The sequence below is a fragment of the Protopterus annectens genome, chromosome 5.part1, assembly GCF_019279795.1.
Source record: "Protopterus annectens isolate FY-2018-M chromosome 5.part1, PAN1.0, whole genome shotgun sequence".
Classification (NCBI taxonomy): Eukaryota; Metazoa; Chordata; order Ceratodontiformes; family Protopteridae; genus Protopterus; species Protopterus annectens.
Window position 1 is genome coordinate 367458711 of NC_056736.1, and position 21336 is coordinate 367480046.

Consider the following 21336-nt stretch of genomic DNA (forward strand, 5'->3'; position numbering starts at 1 on the left):
TCTCCCCTTAGCATGCAGCCCAAACAGCATTACCAAAGGGGCACTGGGAAAAGCCACCTTGAAATGGTCTGTGAAATGTAAGGCACACCCAGGCCTGTCTAGTGGCCCTTGATGCCACATCTGTCCAATTATGTATAAAGTGGATGGTTTTGAGGAAATCAACCTGAGTCTGAGTAGAATTTTCCAGCAGACCGTGATTTTGAGGCTTTGTGCTGGATCTTCCAACTACATGTTTAATTCAATACTTTGGCAAAGTACTGTAAGCACTTTCCTCTAATCTATCCATCGTGGAATTAGAGATTGGCCTGAATGCACTCAACATCCTTTTTAGAGGCTGCAGCTACCACTAGAGGCCCCTTGATCCAGTACAACCCTGTATTGTAGGGTATGAGGAACCCTATCCTATTTTCTTGTAATGGGCTTAAGCCTGGCTCCTGTCTGGGGAGGCACTATCCATGCTACCAGGGGAGAAGTAAAGTTGTATAAAATCTTAACAGTATACATCCTCTTCGTTACTGCAAGATTTGACATACGAGCTCTGCCTTCAACTCTGATGTTATCTCTATGGTCTCACCCAAAATGAGAAGTAGAAGGGTGTGCAATGGGAAATTATTGTAAACTCCTGACTTACATGGCACTCGTGACTAGTGCCAGAGTAATCTGAAACTAGTTAGTACCGGTTTGCAGAGGAAAATGCTACCTTCAAATATAGCCCACCTCCAAACCTGCCAAGCTTAATGTCATGCCGCGACGGAACTACAGCCAGATATCATCCATTTAAGTTATATGGGAATTTCCAAGATTTCAGGTCAATAGTTAAAGCTATGCATTCCAATGTCAATGGTGCTGACCAAGAACTACTGCAGCAAATTATGTGCTATGTTTGAGAAAAAAGTGCAGGAAAGGAAATGGTAGTGTTGGCTTGAACTGCACACTGGCAATTAGTTCACATGGTTACAGATAAATACACTAGGGTGGCCCTTGGCAGCACTGGCATAAAAGATTAGTTATGCAAGAACTTACCATAACAATAGATACTCCTCTATTGCAGTATTCTTTACATGCAGTTCCCTGCCAAGGCAACACAGACCAAAGTCTTGTGGGTGCACAGTACATCTGACGTAGGCCTTAAGACATGTGCATAACATCCTCAGAACTGAAACCCCAGATGGGAGTAACAGTCTAAGGGAAAGACTGTCAATGCATCCAAGAACACAAACTGGGGGAGATGGGTGAGACAATACTGCAGAGGATATCTATTGTTAAGTTCTTAGACAACTAATCTGTCCTACTCATCTGTTGCAGTATTCTTTACATGTGAGTGAATACAAAGCTCATGCAGAAAGAGGTGGAAGTGGCAGATGTATTTTCCAGGAACCCATGCAGAATGGCCCTGGCAAACCCTGCTCTGGATCTAGAAAGAATCCAGCTTTTGTAAAGATGGACAGTTGTCCAAGTAGCTGCTTCTAGGATGGACGCGCGACCAGCCCTTTGAGGAATACTCCCCAACAGTGCTCTTGTAGAGTGAGCTTTAACTACGCCAGGAAAACTTACCATGGTGGGCAAAGAATGAAATAGATTTGAAGATCCAGTTGGAGATGGTCTGTTTGGACACAGGTAATCCCCAAGGCCATGGAGTGGGATGAAAACAGTTGGCTTGATTTTCTAAAAGTTTGGTCTTGTGCAGAAAAACCTGAGCCATGTACAATGTGTAGGATCCTCTCACTATTGTTCTGGGAAGAGGGGAAAAAGGCAGGGAGATGAATGGGCTGGTTTAAGGACAATTCATTAACTACCTTTGACATGAAGGATTAGTGAGAAGGGAAAACTTGTCTTTGGGGAAGGACAACAAAGAAGCCACAAGGGCTTGCAATTCCGAAACCTGCCTGGCAGAGGCAATCACCACCAGAACAGGTTTTTCCAGTTGGTGTTTGAGGGAGCTAGATGAAACTGGCTCAAAAGGTGCTAGAGTCAGTTTCTCTAACACAAATATGATCCTGGAAGGGAGGGAGCTACAGGTCTGGTGGGAGGTCTAATGGGTCTAATATGAACTAAGCCTTTAGAGAACTGTTTGGCCTCAAATCTGGAAGCTAGAGGAGAAAGCAGCAGACAAGCAGAAATAGCTGACAAATATGCTTTTATGATGGAATAAGCTAAGCCTGCATTAAGCAATTCACATGACAGAACCATTAGGGGGATCCACCCCAAGTTGGTTCAGGTTTCTAGCAAGAGACCAAATGGAAAATCTCTTCCATTTGAAAAGGCAAGATTTTCTGATATTTGGTTTCCTGGCCTGCAGGACTAAGCACATCCTCAGAATAAATGTGTCTGAAAGGAATAAGACCATCACCCACAGGGTCAGCTGTGTCTGTGCCAAGTCCACTCTACTAGCTCAACTTGATTGCCCTTTGCTAGATTTAGAAGGGGAAACCAGTGCTGTCTTGGTCAATAGGCAGTCACCAGCAAGGTTTGGTTTTGTCCTGTTGAATTTTCAGCAGGACTTTCAGAATGAGTGGTAGGAGAGGATATGCATACAGAATTTTCCCATTCTAAGAGATTGATAGGGCATCCAATCTGTGCCTGAGTATGTGGCTCCGTTGCACAAAATTTTGAAAGTTGGTTCAGAAGGGAGGCAAGAAAATGTGTGGAATACCCAATGGACAATGTCCAGAACACATACTGTGAAGCATCCATTTGTGCGACTATTCTTGATTTGCTCAGTGTCCACCAGAGTTCTGACTGGAAGGGATGCAAACCGCCTGAAGAAATTTCTAGTAGACAGGCTAGATCTCAACCCTGCAAGGAGTCTTCAAGATTAAGGCTCTTGTTGCCCCCCTGCTTGTTTATAGTATGGCTACGTAACCTTGGCCTCAGAAGAGCTTGGACTATATAGGGCAAGAACAGCATCTTTATCTCCCTTACATTTATGTGGCCCTTCCTTAGAGGATGTCCACTGATCTAGAACTGTGTCCAGAGCTGCAACCCAACCTGTATCCAGTTCATGTGTGTACAGGTCATGAGTTGGGGGCAGTGGATGAATGGGAAGTCCTGGAAGTTATGGACAGGGTAGAAGTGGGATTTAAGATTAGAGTGGCTGGACATGCTGAGACAACACAATTCAGAAAATGGTAATTTCCTCATATGAAGCCTTGCCAGGAAAAGTAGAGGGACGGTACAGGCAGTCAATCCCAAGACTAGACTGAGGGTGAGAATCTGAGAAAAGGACAGCTGACTCCCCCTGCCTTCGCGAGAAACATTTTGCTGGTTTGAAATCTGCACCACAGAAAGCCATGGTCTTGGGATAGGGTGAGTAAGGCTTTGCAAAATGGCTATGGCTGACCGGTTTTAGTTCAGTTCCTCTGGGATTTGGCTTTAATCAGGTCTAGGTATGGGAAGATTTGAACGTTCAAGTCTGCAGAATGCAACCACAGGCACTAGGCATTTTGTGAAGACTCTTGGGGGCAGTAGAATATCCAAAAGGCATGCCAGAAGTCCACAGAAAAGCATACGAATTTCCTGTATTTAGAATGAATGGAGATCTTGACAGGAGCAGCCTTGATTGTTGTGGATGCTAGGAAGGCCTAAGGGAGAAAAAAAGAGAAAGGGTTTGAGTTAGCATTTTGAAGGATATTTTCAGAAAGTTGTCGAGATAGGGGAGATCTAGGACTGGTCTCCAAGGTGCTTTCCAGAGAACCAGGAAGTGTAAAGAAGCCTTCTTTCTGAGCTGGGCACAGACTTGATTGTGCAGTGTTCTAGCAGGTTTTGCAGAACCTCTCCCTCCAGTTCTGCAAAACCTGCTAGAACACTGCACAGACTGGATTGTGCAGTGTTCTAGCAGGTTTTGCAGAACTGGAGGGAGAGGTTCCTGTTTTGGAGGTTGAGGGATACCCCCTTAAAGGAGGTACTGTCAATGAAGTATCCATTCTTTATGCTGCTGAGAACTCAAGAATCATGAGTGGATTCCCAAGTTGAAGTTATAGGGCAAGTAGGGAGAGGTGCCAAGATGGTCTGAAGTCATGGGGAACAGCCCATCCTATCGGGAAAGGGCTGCTTAGCCAACTAGGGAGCAGAGGAAAGGGAAAACTTTTAGTTATGTACTCACCATAACTTCAGATGTTTGGGATCCATCTCGCCTACGTTCTGAATGATGGGTTCGGAGCCGATCCCTCGGCTCCGACTCGGCACGCTTATGCCAAAGAGCGAAGTCTCTTATTGGCTGAGCTTACTATATCCCAGGATGCACCACTACCAGTCCCCCAGATCTAGTTTGTCCGCATACATGCACACATGCATACCTTGCTTATATAACATCGTCAGATGAAACAAGATAAAAACAGTTGAACTCAAAACCGTTCAATCTCTTCTGATCTCCAAGGCAGGGGAAGGAGGGTATTAGGAATGTGGCGAGATGGATCCCAAACATCTGAAGTTATGGTGAGTACATAACTAAAAGATGTTATGTGATCCTATCTCGCCTACATTCTGAATGATGGGACAGCGTCCCTAGCACCTGAATCCTGGGTGGCTCACTGGAAAACACTCCTGAGTACCGTGGAACCAAATGATGCTCGCCCTTTAGATGCCACATCCAATTTGTAGTGGGAAATGAAAGTGTGCGGGTTGGACCAAGTAGCCGCAGCACAAATTTCCGATATAGCGAGCTTGGAATGAAAGGCTATAGAAGTAGCCATAGCTCTGGTAGAATGAGCTTTGATAGATGATGTAAGATGTTTATTCAAGAAGAATAGGCCTGAGTTATGCAATCTCTGATCCATTTTGAGATTGTAGCTTTTGTGATGGTTTGTCCCAATTTATTATCTGAGAAGGACACAAACAACTGGTCTGACTTACGGTTGTTGAGTCCTGTCTAAATAGAAGCGTAATTGCCTGTGAACATCCAATTTATGGAGAGTGTATTCTGCTTCATTAGAGAATTTTGGAAAGAAAACTGGTAGTTCTAGAGATTGTTGAAGACAGAAACTAGAACAGACCTTTGGGACAAAGGATGGATTAGGCCTAAGTGATACTCTATCTTTGTGGAAAATCAAGTACGGTGGTTTAATAGACAGGGCTTGAAGCTCTGAGACTCTTCTTGCAGAAGTAATAGCCACTAAAAATGCCGTTTTCCAAGACAGATATTTTAATTGCATGTAGCAGCTGGTTCAAAAGGGGAGATGTTAATGCGCGAAGCACCAAATCAAGATCCCACGGAGGTGCAGGATGAAAAACTGGTGGTCTTAACAGACTCGCACCTTTAATGAATGTTTTGCATAGTCTGCTGCTCATCAAAGGAGGGTCCGTGGATTCATGGAATTTAGAGATAGCAGCTAGTTGAACTTTAATAGTTGAGACAGAAGATCCCTGATTAAACAGGGATGTTAAGAATTTCAAAACCTCTGGGACAGGAGCAGTGATAGGGTCTAAGCCCTTGAGTTGAGCCCAGATAGCAAACCTCTTCCACTTACTGATGTACAATTTGTTAGTGGTGGGTTTGTGGGCCGAAGATAAAATGTGAACAACTTCCGGTCTAGTGTGTGACTTCTAACTAAGGTTGGAAGTGGAGGAGCCAAGCTGTCAATTTCAGAGATTGAAGGGACTGATGCCAATGTCCCGACTGATGGATTAGCAAATCCGGGATGAGGTCTAAGGTCCACGGATCGTCCACTGCATGCTTTTTCAGGTAAGGAAACCATATCTGACGAGGCCAGTATGGGGCAATCAGAATCATTGAAGACCCTAGTTGAGAAGCTTTTTGAATAACTTTGGGAAGGAGTGGAATTGGAGGAAAGGCATAAAGTAGCCCTGTTGGCCAAGGTTGTGCTAGAGCATCCATGGCTGGTACTTCCTGATGTGGAATCAAGGAGAAGAACCTTTGGCACTTGGTGTTTTGTGGAGTTGCAAATAGGTCGCAGCACGGCGTTCCCCATCTCTTGAAAACCTGGGCTGCTACTGTGCGGTTTAGAGACCATTCGTGAGGAGAGAGAATTGTCCTGCTTAATTTGTCCGCCAATACATTTGACTTTCCCGGGATGTGGGTCGCTACCAAGAAGCGGTTGGTAGCTACAGCCCATTCCCACACTCTCATGGCCTCTCTGCAAAGGGGGTACGATCTGGTCCCCCCTTGTTTGTTCAGATACCAAACCACCGACATGTTGTCTGTGTGGATGGCGATGATGCCCTGAGGAAGAAACTTGTGTAAGGCCTGTAGGGATAGAAGTACAGCCCTCATCTCCAACACGTTGATGTGGAGAAGAGCTTCGTCCGGAAGCCAGGAGCCCTGAACTAGCCTGCCCAGACAATGCCCCCCCCCACCCTATCTGGGAGGCATCTGTCGTCAGGGTAACCACTGGAGGGAGAACAAAGGGTTTTCCTGATCCAAGTTGGATGTTTGAAGCCACCAGCGAAGGTCCCTTTGCATATTTCCGTAATCATGATGTGATGATTGAGGGAAGATCCTGAAAGGACCATTGAGTTGACAAGAGCCACTGAAGAATCCTCATGTGTAACCTTGCTAGAGGAACTAAAAAGAACCGTGGCAGACATTGAGCCTAGAACCTGTAGGACCATCCTGGCTGGGGCTTTGGATCTCGAGATCAGAGCTTGAACTTGGCCCTGTAAAGTTCGGATCCTTTCGGCAGGAAGAAAGACGCATCAATCTTGAGTCTATCTCTGCTCCTATAAACTTTATGCGCTGAGAGGGCAGCAAGACAGACTTTGACCAATTGAATGTAATCCCCAGGGAAACACCCAGGGAGATGGTGGCTTTGAGGTTGTCCATTAGTAGATGCCTGGTGGTGGCAGTCAGGAGCCAGTCGTCGAGATAGGGAAACACTTGGAATCCAAGACTCCTCAGGTGAGCCGTCACTACTGCCAAACACTTGGTGAACACCCTGGGGGCTGTGGTGAGACCAAAGGGCAGAGCACAAAATTGGTAATGACCGACTCCCAGGCTGAAGCGCAGATACTTTCTGGACGCCTGATGTATCGGTATGTGATAATAGGCGTCCTTGAGGTCTATGGAGCACATCCAAACATCCTTCTCCAACAACGGGAGAATGGATTGCAACGTGACCATTCGGAATTTGGATTTCGTGACGGATTGGTTCAGTCTGCTGAGATCCAATATTGGCCTCAGGTCCCCTGTCTTTTTTGGCACTAAAAAGAACCTGGAGTAATTTCCTGATCCGATCTGGTCTGTGGGGACCGGTTGGATGACTCCTTTTTCTAGCAGCTTTAAAGCTTCTGCGGCTGCTATATCCCTTTGACTGGGTGGTGGGTCCGGGATTCTCTTGGACGGAGGGGGTGAGTATTTGAATGGGATGGTGTAACCTCCGGCAATGATCCGAAGCACCCATCTGTCCTGAGTGATTGACTCCCAGGCTTTTAGGTGCTTGGAAAACGACACCCGACTGGCTCCGGAGCAGCACAGCCGGGCAATCCCTCATGTCGTGTGGGAGGCTGAAGAGCCACGAAAGGACTCGCGGTCTCCAGAATTGCGGGGCCCTCTGCCGCCTCTGGGACGGCGTCTCCCTGAAAAATTTCCCCGCCCTCTGCCTCTGGACGGGAATCTTCCTGCTGTTGGGAGAAAAACTTGCGAGATTTTCGAACCACATTTTCCCTCCTTTGGCCTTGGGGTAAGGCCGAAAGGGAGTGGAATAACGGGCCCCTACGGCAGATAACGTTTTCCCTCTTGCTCACAGCGGTAAGGGTGTCTTTCACCTTGGGTCCAAACAATGAGGACCCATCAAAGGGAGCGTCGGCGAAGGAAGACTTGAAGGCCTCCGCAAACTGACACAAGCGGAGCCAGGCTTGTCTACGAGAGCCACGCCTGTGCCTGCCGCTCTACCCCCCTTCGGCCGCATAGGAAATGAGCCTCATGGACGAGTTAGAAATTGACGTAAGGATAGCCAACTGAGAGCTAACCGACTGGGCTAGCTGCTCAGGTAGGTTACCCGAGAGGGAATCTGACAACTCCTTGACCAGATCCCTCTGAAGCCTGGTAAAATGTGCCAAATAATTCAGAGACCTTAAGGTAAAGGCCGCTGAAGTCAGGGTGCGCTTCCTGCACTATCCATACTCCTAGACTCCTTATTAGGAGGATGGATGGACGTTGAAGCCTCTGCCACGCCCTGTTGTGTAGCAGATGCCACCACCATGGCATCTACAGCCACGCCTTTAGTAAGGAACTCCTTCTCGGGGGGTGCAGATAAAAATTTATTTGGACGAGAAGGGACTGGTTCCACGGTATCTGGATGTTCCCACGCCCTTCGACAAACTAAATCCAGAAGTTCATCGAAGGGCGGAGACACCCAGGAGGCGGAGGGCTGAGCCCCAAAGGCCTTGAGGAGCACTGACTCGTCAGCAGAGGGGGGTTTGGATATCCAGCCACCTCGTTGTTTGAGGATCTCTAAGATGTCTGCAAATGAGACATCATCCGAGGACGACTTCGGGGACCCCTCTGCATCATCCATATCAGTGTCCGATGTAGTAGACTCGGGGGAGTCCACGTGCTTCCTCTTGCACGATCTCTTCCTTGGGGGTTCCTCTGAAGACAACTCCGAAGAACCCTCAGGAGGAGGGAACCCCACTGGGGTAACCTCAGGCCTCGGGGCTCCGCTGGCTACGGACAGGGGAACTGCCAAAGACCCAGTCTCCACGCCCAGGGAAGGTGCTGGTAAAACCGGAGAGATGGCCGAAGAGGACTTGGCCAAAGCACTCCTCATGGCCCTGAAAGCCGGACCCCCAGAATCCTGGGAGTGTCCGGACTCCGGAGCCGTGATAGCAGACGGAAGTCCCGCAGCCGAAGCACCGAGGGGGAGGCTCGGAACCGAAAGCATAGGTCCCAAACATCACCCCCGGGTCCAGCCGAAGAAGTCCGCGACCAAACTCGGACCCGAAGGTCCGGTTGGAGTAAGGGTCGGAGCCGACCCTGAGATCTCCACCGGCTCCAACAGCACCTGCTCCGACGGAGCCGAAGCAGTCGGAGGAGGAATGGCAATGGGGTGGGCCAAGGTCATCGGCTCCGAAACCAGCTGGGTCGGAACCGAAACAAATTTTTGGAAGACTGGGGACTGGAACAGTCTTTGGAGCACCCTGTCTATATCAGAATCCGACATCCTCAAAGACCGAGAGGAAACAGAACGGGTTCGAGAAGGCCTCTCCAACGGCCCCAAAGGGCTAGGGGACCGGCTCCGAGGCGACTCGATGAGTATCGGCGCCGAGGAATACTCACAGCAGATTCCATCGGTGCCGAGGTAGACTTCGGCGCCGAGGAGGAAGTGTCTGAGCGGCGACCCTTGTCGGCTCCGAGCAGTGGAGCCGACGGTAACCCGCCTCGATGCCCCAGCCATCGGCTCGAAGCCAGAGGAGTCGATACTGGTGGCATCGAGGCAGACCGTTCAACCTCGGCCCAAGTCTTTGGAGCCGAAGGAGAGGCCTGCCTAAGTTTCTTGGCAGTCGGATCCGACGGACTGGTCGGAACCGAAGCCCTTTTCTTTTTGGTCGGAGCAGGAGAGGATGCCAAGGCTTCTTCAAAGGAAGGTTTAACTAACCCCTTAAGAATCAATTTATTTTTCCTCTCCTGGAGGACCCTTGAGGAAAAAGCGTGACATACACTGCATGACTCCTGCAAGTGCTTTGCCCCGAGACAATATACACAGAGCGAATGATAGTCTGTGATAGACATTTTAAACCCGCATTTCGAACATTTTTTAAAGCCCGAAGGCCTAGGGGTTTGAGACATGATAATACACAATTCTAGTCACTCTGACAGGAAAGTAAACCACTAAATTCTTACTGCTGATAAATCTAAGCTTACAGTAATATCTAATGCACACACTTCCTGTAAAAAAGAACAGGGAACTAACCAATTATAGAATTACTGGAGACCCTGTAAAGTATTAAGGTTGATAGTCCGGGAAGGCCCTGGATGGAGGGGGGCCGATAAACTCAACCCAGTCACACACAACAATATAACAATCCAAATCGTACACAAAGTTAGCGATAGCCGTTAAAACAGCTTTTGTGAGCAAAAACAGCAAAAAACTGACAGAAAAGTTAGTTAATAAAAACTACTCAGCCCAGCCAGCTCGAGACCACGTCTTCGCAGGGAAGCGGCAAACGAGATCTGGGGGACTGGTAGTGGTGCATCCTGGGATATAGTAAGCTCAGCCAATAAGAGACTTCGCTCTTTGGCATAAGCGTGCCGAGTCGGAGCCGAGGGATCGGCTCCGAACCCATCATTCAGAATGTAGGCGAGATAGGATCACATAACATCTAGTGTTTTCCTGGACCCCTTTGGGTGGGGGGGGGGGGGGTCAAGGATTGCTTGTGTACAAAGACCAGTTTCCCTGGGTAGTTCCTGCGGAATTTAAGCACAGATGAAACCAAGACACGTTAAGGGTCTTTCAGCTCCTTACTGCTCTTGCAGGGATTTGAACAGCTTGGCACAGGTTTGCCAAATAAAGTTGTCCAGGGGGCATCCATATGCTTCTCCTTTGTCCTCCAGGAGGGGCTGAAGCCTTTAACCAGGCAAACCTTAGTGCAGAGAAGCTGCAGCTTGTGAAGTAGCCTCTACTGCATTGTAACTGCATTTGATCAAATGTCTGGCCTCCTGAAAGGATGCAGAAGATGCCTAAACTGTTCAAGTTTGGTATATCTGACATTTAGTGAGTTGTGACAAGAGTTCCATATTGTACTGTCACGTGGGTGTGATGGTTCAGGGCTCTGAAAGCTCAAGTAGCTGAAGTAGAACACTCTTACCCAGCCTCTTCAACTATCCTTTACCTGATGGGAGGAGGGAAGTTACCTAGAAGCCTTATCAGAGGCTACTGAAATCAGAGGATCTGCCACATGGGGCCTTGAAAAGGAAACTGCAATCCTAAGGCACTTTGCAATACCTGTCCGGCTTTTTCAGAGCCAGAGATGAAGTCAGGGGTGGTAGATGTGGAGGCAAGTGTCCACAAAACCTGGAATGGGAGGAATGGCAGGAATGGCAGAAGGACTAGGGACCTGTACTTGTTCGTAATATTTTTGGATCTCTCAAATTGTTTCCCCAAAGGAAATCTCTATAGGGGATTCTGTCCCATTTGAATCTTCCTCAGAGGAAGCATAGTCCAAGGGTGAATGGATTTAGGATGAGTAAGCCAGGGAATCACTATCCTCACCAGTAAATGAATCTTCCTCTGAAGTGGCTTGTGCCCTGGTCCATATTGAGGTGAAGGCTACCAGGCAAGATGGAAAACTGGCTGACCAGAGGGAGGCCTCGGAGATATGAAGGAGTCTGGAGGAGGAGTAGGTTTCTTTGCTGGAGTATCCATCCGATGCAAAGGAGGGCCAGATGTAGACCTACATTCTACCAGATCCAATTCAACATCCTCACTACAATCTGGGTTATTCCTCTAGGGCCTTCAGACACAATGAGCCTAGGTTCCCCAGGACATAGGGAGCAGATGTCAAGCCTCTCAAGTGCCGTCTGGTTCCAAGGTGTCCTGTAAAATAGGCTCGGCCTGTGGATCCGGATCGGTGACGGAGCTAATCTCAGAGCTCTCATGTGCTTTGAGACATCTGTAGGGAGAGGTGCAGTTTCCATTTCAGGACTAGGTTTTTGACCTTTTGCTTAGTAGGCTCGGTTGGGTCCAAGGAACCTTCCTTCACAATTTTTCAAGTAGATAGCAAGGGACGATAGACTATGGAGGGTCTTGGGTACAAAAGATGGACAAATTGAACAGTCTTTACGGTCTTGGTAGGGCCAGAGACAGAAGGGCACTGGGAATGACTATTCTTGTGTTGAATTTGTCTTCCAGTCACACTTCCCTTTCCTGGGTAACATTAACTTCAAAACAAAGCAGTAGCAAAAGACAAAACAAGTCCCGAATGGGCCACTTATCTTCGCAAAAAAAGATTCTGGCAGCAGAGCCAAGTTTGGGACTGGCAATCTGACTAGCAGCAAATAGGTTCCATGAATGGTGTGCGTGTACATCTCTTATGGCCTACGTCTGATAGCCTACAGATGTACTGTGAACCCTGCTGTAGTAAGACTGGTATACCGGCAGACTTTCAGGTTGCCTTGGCAAGCAACTCCATGTAAAGAATACTGCAGATGAATAGAAAGTACACTTATCTGCCACAACTCAAAGCAGTGATTGACAGACTTTATAAATTTAGGCAGACAAGTTCTGGGAATGTCAAATCCAAGTTTTAAACTGCATTAAAATGGTTCATTCGTGCACCACAGCTGCAAAGCAGAGTTTTCCCAAAAAACTTAATAGCTTTCCTTTCATCTCCTTACTGGCCACAACACAGTTCACTTCCACTGCTCTAAATATACCACAAGTGTTTTTCCCTCACTTCATATTGCAGTTATTTGCATTAGATTAACTTACCTTTAGTTTTTCTACAAACTGCCTACATTTTTCTAAATATTAGATTGTCACTTTGTATTGCCTCAACCTATATTTTTATATGTCCAATTTGTTACATTAAAACTGCAGAAGATTTTTGAAAATTGTAAAATTAAAATGTTTTGTAATTTGGAGCTTTTCTCCCTGAACCTCTGCCTAATATGGGCTTCTACCCAGACTTCCCAGTTACCGGATGTCAATCCTGTGCTTCAGGCTGCGCCACACTTCAGACATGGAGAACATGTATAGCCATGTGAACTGCCTGGCAAATATTCAAGAGGTGGAAGGTGCTACTGCTCATCGGGCTAAATAGACCACTTAAATCCATGGATGAAATGCTACAAGAAGCTGAAACCAATCTACCAGGAACTGATAAACTGTACAGTCTTATGCTAACATTGCAAAAACAGAGGGGGGGAAACCTTTACAAATTAGTCAGACAGCAAAAGACAAAGGCACATGAATCCTACAACCAAGGACCACAAGTACTGTAATTACCTCATCTGGACTGGTGTACTCTACCACCTCAGTGCAAAGATTGCTACATTTGATTGTCCCCAGGTTCTGCTGATTAGTCTTCCTGTTACAGGCATCTTTGTACAACATGAAGGGTGTTCCAGTCTCCGTCTGAGACTCTATGATGGCGTACCATACTTGCTGAGCCTTTACAACTTTACGGGTACGACCATCCTTTTCATATCTAGGCAAGAATAAAGTGTTTGCAGCCAAGTATTAGTAATGCCTTGTAATAAGTGTTGGCAGATGCTATCGCAGTTGACAGTCTGAAATTTAGTACATTTGAAAAATAGCACACTATTGCACCACATATGCAACCAACCCCCCCCCCCCCACAGCAAGCCATTTCTCAAGCCAGACTAGATGCCAGATAGAATCACTGTAAAAATAAAGTTAGCCTTTTAGACAATGCATCCAAACTGTCAAGAATACAGTAAGTACTGAGGCTCCCCATTTCATATAGCACTTGCTATTTTCAGATTCAATACAGAACTGGACTACTCAATCCACAAGATAGTAGGCTGGTGTAACTTCAAAAGTAATTACATAAAGATTTGATAGTTTGTCAAAAACTAAAGCTATCCAAGTTAGAAACTGCATGCTTTGTCCTAAAGAATTCAGTATTCCCAGACCGTAACTACCTAAACCTTTAAAAAGGTATGGGCTCCTTCCTGACAATTTGTCAGGAATGGTCAATACATATACCTTTTGGATTAGATCTTGTGCAAAGTTGAGTTTTGCTGTAATACGTAAAAAAAGCTAAATCCAAAACATTCACTTTAATCAGTGGACCTCTGCATGCTTCCAGATTCAGGCTCATCTGGTAGCAGTGCCATACGGCAAAGAGTATAGCTCAGTAATTCAGTGTACTGAACTTTAACATTGCAAGTCAAGGTACCACTGCCAGGAATAGGTACAGAGAATATTGTACCATATTATATACTCTGGGAATAGCCCAGATTTTCTCAGAGCAGCTGATCCCACAATGTTGTCTGTTAATGCTCATGACTGCAAAGAACACTAGCCATAAGGCTTGGCCACTACAGGAATATGACAGTCATACCTGCATTGTCCCAGTCTCAAGCCCATCCTTGGACATGTCCAAATAATTAAGTGGAAAAAAGTTCCTACCATAACATTGCATGTTTGTCATCCATCTCACCTTCCTTCCTTGCTGGTTGGGTTTGGAGCCGATTCACAGCTCCAACTCAGCCGATTTACTATAGCGAGAGCTTTTACTGGCTCAAGGCTAACCTATCCCAACATGCCTAGCGGTAGCTAACCAGATGGTTTGTAATAGCCCACACTAGACACAGTAAAAAAAACTGTTTACCAAGCTCATACATTTAAGGTAGGAAGGAAAGAACACATGGTTAACTAATCTGGTATGTCAGCAGGAAACCCAGTGTAATGAATAAAACTCCTCGAACCTCCAAGAAGGGGAAGCAAGAAAGGAGAGATGGACAAACATGAAATATAGTAGGTACATAACTTTTGTTTTGTCCCATCTCACCTTCGTTCTTGCTGGTTGGGACAGTGTCCCCAGCATCTGGCTCTTGGGTGGCTCACTGGAAGAAACTTCAGGACCGTGGAACCAAAGGACGTCCTATTCTGGGAGACCACATCCACTTTGTAATAGGTATGAAGATTTGCCCATGTTGCTGCTGCACAGACTGAATATAAAAATTTAGCTTGGAAGGCAGAGGTGGCCAAGACCCTGGTTGAAATGTCCTCTGGCCCTCTGGAAGTGTTTACACAAAAAATAACTGATGGTGACAGCCATTTTGATAAGGTCACATTTCAAACTGGAGAACCTTGTTTATGGTCAGAAAATCAGACCATTTGTATCCTTTGCCAAGTCTTTGGTCCTGTGTAAATAAAAACGTTAATGGTTTATGAACATCCAATTGGAGTCTATACTCCACCTTGCCATAATTGTGGAAGAACACAAAGCTCAACGGACTGATTTAAATTTCACACTGAACATACTTTGGCAAGGAAGGACTGGTCCTAAGACTGGGGGGGGTTCTTACCTGGGGCCATAAAACAGTTGTACCTTGTAAAAATGGTCTGCACAACTTATGGGACATGGTTATAATCCAAGTCTCCTACATGAAAATTGGAGATTGCAGCTAGTTGGACCCCAATAGGAGATGCAGCTGCCCCTATTTTGAAGGTTTCAGCCAGAAAATCAAGAATCTTGTGAACAGGAGCAGTGAAGGGATCAATATTACTCTTTGCACAATAAGAACCTCTTCCATTTGCTAGTGGGCTTGTAAGAGGACACTAGGATGTGTGGTACAGCCGGGGAAATGTTTGGGAGCCTGGCCAAGATTGGAAGTGGAGAAACCAAGCAGTCAGCTTGAGAGTCTGGAGGGAAGGATGAAGCCCGCCCGACTGATGCACAAGAAGGTCCGGAAATGGGTCCAGTATCCAAGGCTCCAGTTGAAGAAGAAACAGGAACCACATCTGACAAGGCCAGTAAGTAGCAATGATGAGTTTGCAACCCAGTGACTGTTTTCTGAAGTACTTTTGGAATTGGAGAGAAAGGTGGAACCATAAAGTAGTCCCACAGGCCAATCGTGAAGTGCATCCCTGGGTGACTTGTCCTGGAGGGGGGACTAGGGCAAAGTAGCTGCTGCATTTGTTTAGGAGAGTGGCAAAAAGATTGCAGCATGGCTGACCCCATTTGCAAAAAAATCAAGTCCACAACTTCTTACTTCAGGGACCACTCAGGCTCAGCAGGGCTATCCTCATGCCTGCTATCACACTGGATTTCCCAGGAATGAGTCTTAATCAGAAAATGTTGGGAAGACATTGCCATGGCCATACTCAAAGCACCTCAACACAAGGGGTAAGACCTGGCCCTGCCTTGCTTGTTGATGTACCATACCACTGACATTGTCTGAATTGCAATGGTCCCGGTAGGTAGAGTCATGAAGTGCTTGCAACGCCAGAAGCACTGCTCTCATCTCTAGAACATTGATGTGCAAATGGCACTCGTGAGGTTGCCACATTCCTTTGGACAGTGTCCCATAAAACGTCCCCCAACCCTATCTGGGAGGTGTCCGTGGTCACTGTGGCTACTGGATAGGGGTCTAGAAATGGTCTGCCTAGAGTCACCTGGGGAGACAAGCCACCATAGTAAGTCCTTTTTGCAAGTTACCATGATAATGTGACATTGGTAAATCCTGGAAAGATCACCGAGCGAAGCCACTCATGTGGAAGTGTGTAAATTTAGTATAATTGTTGTGGGCATTGAGCCGAAGACGTAATACATCTTTTGCCTGAACTAGTTTTGCCTGAACTCTGTCTGAGAAATCAAACTTGCTGACCACACCCTGTCTTGAGGTAGTTTTGCTATCATGCGTCTTGTATCAAAGCCTGCCCCTATAAAAGGTAATAGACTGACTAGGCAGACTTTCCGCAGTTTCTGGTGATGGGAACAAGTTTTGTTTTTGTAGTCCCATGCTTTGATCAGTTGATGCTCGGTGGTAGCAGCGAGGAGCCAGTCTAGATATGGAAACACCTAGAATCCTAGATGCCTCAGGTGAATCGTGACCACTGCCACACACGAACACCTTGGGGGCTGTGGTGAGACCAAAGGGCAGGGCTCTGAACTGACGAGTCTCCCAGCTGGAAGCGTAGGAATCTCCTGGATTGCCTGTCCATTTGTGGTAGTACATGTCCTGGATATCTATGGAGCACATTCAATTGTCCTGACCCAAGTAAAGAATGGACTGCAGTGTCACCACCTGGGACTTTGTCTTTACCGATTTTAGTTTGCCAAGATCCAAAGTGGTTCTCCAGTCCAGTCATTTTTGGAAATAAAAAGTTCTGGATTAGATTTGGTCTGCAGGGACTTCTTGGACAGCTCTTTTCTAGCAATAGTCGTACCTCTAGGATTGCTTGATCCTGAAGACTGGGAGGAACATCTGGGATAGAACGTTCTTTTGAGGGGTAACTGGGGAAAAATTGACAGTACCCATGTTTCTCTCATGGTAGTTTGCCAGGCTGCTGGGTACAGCGACAGTCTGCCCCCGACTGCCTCTAGAGGCAGTCAGGCCTCCCTTCAGTAGTGCTGGAAGGACCTAGCAGAGAATGTATGTCACTCTGGTAGAGTCTTCAGTTTCCCCTTCTGCCCCTGGGGGAAAAATCTCAGTGCGTCAGCCGAAGCTCCCTGGGATTTTCATAACCACATCTTTCCACTCGAGCTTTAGGATAGGATCTAGATGGAGTGGAAAAACGGACTCTTACGGCAGAGTCTCTTTACATCCTGTTCACACCTGGTGAGAGTCTTACCAGAGGCCCAAATAAGGATGAGCCATTGAAGAGGGCATTGGTAAATGAAGGCTTGAAAGGTTCTGCACATCCAGGAGTGTCACTGCAAAGCTACTCCGGTACCTGCCGTCCTACTCGCTCCATCTGATGCATAAGAAATGAGTCATGGAGGAGTTAACCACTGAAGTCAAGGTCGCAAGCTGGGAAGCCACCCTGTTCGCAACTCCCTCTGCTGTAGATCTTTGCAGGGTCTCTCATAGCTCCTTCAGGAGATCCCCCTGAAGTAAGGAAGTGCGACAAGCAATTCAGCAACCCGAGAGTAAAGGTCACTGAAGAGAACATATGCTTTCCATACCTGTCCATCGTAAGAGACTGTTCGGCAGATGGAAGCTTCCACAAGTTCCTTAGTGGCTGTTGCCACCACCATGGCATTAACAGGGACCCCTTTGGAAATTGATTTAGCCTGGGGAGCAGTAAAGTTAAGTCTCCTCTGAACTGGTTCCATGGTCTCTGGAGTGCTCCACATCTTTCAACTCACTACAGGAAAGTGGGTCAAAAGGCAGACACCCCCCCAAGAGGTGGAGGGTCAGGAACCAAATGTGCCCAGGTAGACAAACTAGTAGTCAGAAGGGGCTAGGGACTTCCAGCCACCAGTCTAATGAATTCCAAGGTGTCCGAAAAGGAGACATCCTCAGAGGGGGACCGTGAGGACCCTTCCAATTCAGCCAAGTCTGTCTGAAGTGATGGACTCATGCAAGTCCAAATGCTTCCTCTTGCATCTTTTCTGAGGGACCTCCAAATGTTCAGGGGAGGTTTTGGAAGTGGGGTCACCCAATGGGGCATACTGGGGCACAGGTTCCCTACACTTGGAGGCAGGAGTGTCAGAGGTAGGCACAGAGGGAGAAGGAGCCAACTGAGCAGAGGGTGGAGCAGTCTCAGGAGACAGCATGTCCCTCATCACCTTGAAGGCACCAAAGTCCTGAGTCAAAGGTGCCTCCAGCTCTGAAGAGCCCAGAGATCTCCTGCAAACAGAGATGGACTACTCTGAGGCTGATGTGGGAGCCAAGCTCACCTGCGCCAAAGCTCCAAGAGTGACAGTGGGGTCTAAGGTCCAGGGGGCACTTCCCCCCTCAGAGCCGGCAGGAGAGCTTAGACACCCAGAACCCTCAATGGACAGATGTCGGAACTGAAAGTAACCGGACGTAACCGGAGCAGACTGTTCCATCATTATGACATGGCCTCCATGCACTCAACTCTGAGCGAGAGTCGGCGGAACCAATGGAGAAGCTGGATGGGCCAAAGGAGCCAATTCCTTATGGACTGGGATCGATAGTAATTTAGCAAGTGCCTTTAACTTGAGCCTATTGACCACTCGCCATGTAGTGATCCAAAAGCCTGGAGGACAGAGTGCAAAAAGAGGACTGGTGACTGCCCACTCCAGACTGCAGCAAAGGAGACTGGAGCAGAGCGTACCAGTTCCAAAGGAGACCTTGTTCTCTTATGGGTCTGGACTGGCTCGAGGATACAGACTGAGCTGATTGAGCTGCCAGAGACTTAGCTTTGAGCCAACACTGGGAACAGACCGAGCCAAACGTTTCAGTGGATTTTGTCTGTTCCAAACTCAGAACATATGGCTTAGTGTGTTTTTTGGACACTTTAGCCGAGGACCCAGAGACCACGAATCTTGAGGGTTCTTCAGAAGACCATGCAAAATTAACTTGTTCTCTCCTGTAGGACTCTAACTGAAAGTATGACAGATAAAGCATGAGCCCTGCAGGTGGACAGCCCCTAAACAATATGCACAACTCTTGTGCCTGTCTGTAAGGAACATTTTTAGGCAACACGAGGCGCATTTTTTGAACCCAGAGGGTTTAGACTGAACAGTGGATAACCGACAGAAAATTACCACAGCGCAAGAAAACAAAGCTGTAAAAGCTTAAGTACAGTTTTGTACCTACCATAAATGTAGATGTTAGAGTGCTAATACAGCTGCAGTCATAACAGATGGGTTCTCCTGCCATCAGGTGGGTCCTCGGTCGGCCGAATTCCAAAGTCTAGGTCCAGTGTCTGTTGTTGTCCAGTGTCTGTTGTCGTCGCTTCTTCCCTGACGTCAGTGCGACAGGGGTATAAAAGAACCAGCCGATGCCATTTTCTTCAGTTTTTCTTGCCCCAGATGTCAGGTGCCCCCAGAAGGAAGGCAATACATAAATTTGTGTGATAAAGCAATGCAATATAATTCAAATATAGTAGTGCAAGCAAATACATCCGGAATGAATACCCCAATCAGGTAGCATGAGTATAGTCCTGTCCCAAGAGGGGAAGGAGGGAGGGAAACGTGGACTGCAGCTGTATTAGCACTAACATCTACATTTATGGTAGGTACAAAACTGTACCAAGTTCATCGTGCATACAGCTGCAGTCATAACAGATGGGTAGAATCCCAAAGCTAAGAAAGGGATGGTAGGCACTAGGTGGAACTAGGAGGAGCCAGGATGCCCTGCAAGACTGCAGTGGCAAAGCCAGCTCTAGTTTTGGAGTATAATGGTAGGTGGTAGTGCTTGGAGAAGGTATGCACAAAACTCAAGTGGCTGCTTCCAAAATATCTTTGGTAGGAACTCCTCTGAGGAAAGCTGCAGAGGTAGCTGTGGCCCTTGTGGAGTGAGATCTGATGCCTGTAGGTACAGTTTTGCCATGAAAAGAATAGCAAAAGCATATGCAGTGGGCTATCCATTTTGAGATTGTTTGGAAATTGGCTTTCCTTGAGCTCCTATAGCATAGGACACGAAGAGCTGTTCTGATTTTCTGAAAGGCTTTGTTCTGTCCAAATAATAATGCAGTTGTCCAAAAAAGTAGAAAGAAAGTTAGGCAGGACACTGCTACAAAACGTAGTTCTTACTAAAACACAAATATCCAAGGTTAGCGCTTTCAGGATAAAAACCAATCAGACAGTAAAAACTCTACAAACATTTAAAATATCCACCAGCCAATGAGCTACTAGTAAACTACCCACCTTTTTTGTAGTGCGGGTTTTAAAGGGACAATGTCATTAAGACCAGGGCTCCTATGAGCCATCAATTGTAAAATCCAGCGTGATTCCAGAGATTCTGTAATTAATTTTACATCTCCACCTCTGTTATTCATTGTCACATTGGTTATGGCCTTAAAAAGAAAAGTATGAGTGGGATTTTCCTATATAGTGCATTATGCCTGTCCTTGTTCCTAATATTGGACAGGTGCTGTAAGACCCTTACCTTGAGCATATTAGTCTTTCCTACGTAAAACCCCATACATTGTGTACACTCAGCTAAATACACCAAGTTTGCTGTCCTGCACGTAGCTCTAGCTTTAAAACTGAAAATATGCCCACTATTGGGATGAGTAAAAGTTGTAACTTTATTAATATGTGGACAAGCTTTGCAAATCCCACAGGGTATGGTACCTATATTTGTTTTAAATGGTCTTTCTATAGTTAATTCTTTCCTTACATAAAATATCCTTAAGGTTCCTATTACGTCTATATCCAAAGGTAGGGCGTTGTACCTACAATCTCCCTCAACCTAGTGAGCAGCATCGTATCGGAGGGCAGCTGTATACCAGCAGCCACAGACAAGAACTTTGACTGTACCAGAGATTTGAGTTTTAAAACGAGCAGGCTACAAAAATTAAAGTGGCAGACTTTCCATTTTGAAGCCTGCAAGCAATATGGAATAATACCCCGAGGTATGAGAATATTGTGCATGCCTGCACAAGGAGACAGTTATCCGGAACTGCTAGCACAATGGCAGTCACTTAATCTACTCACCAGTTTTAAATATATGGACATTTTAAATACTTTTTTTGCACCAGAAATTAATAAACTTAAGAGGTTGATACTCTGCGCCGTAAGCTGGAAGAGGAATATTGTGAGCCCTTCCATCTCAAGCGTTTAACACAGCTATACCAAACGCTAGCTGACAGTAATGAAAAGCTACGCTTGCAGAAATTGAATAAATTGCGAAGGGACTTTGACGATTTCTCAAAGGGCAACATCTTTGTATGGCCCAGGTACAAGGGTTCATTTCCATCTGGAAATGAACTAGGCGACACCAAGAGAACGAGCAGACGTAAGCAGGAAGTGCGTACATCGAGGCAACACACA

At 46.6% G+C, this 21336-nt stretch overlaps 1 protein-coding gene across 1 annotated transcript in view; it reads right to left on the reverse strand.

The window, feature by feature from the left end:
* The window catches only part of RRM1 (ribonucleotide reductase catalytic subunit M1), an 848556-nt gene that overhangs the window by 449692 nt on the left and 377528 nt on the right, over positions 1 to 21336 (reverse strand). Inside the window, exon 12 of the mRNA XM_044073038.1 lies at positions 12900 to 13101. Within this exon, the coding sequence (XP_043928973.1) occupies positions 12900 to 13101 (202 nt within the window). The remainder of the gene's footprint in view (positions 1 to 12899; positions 13102 to 21336) is intronic.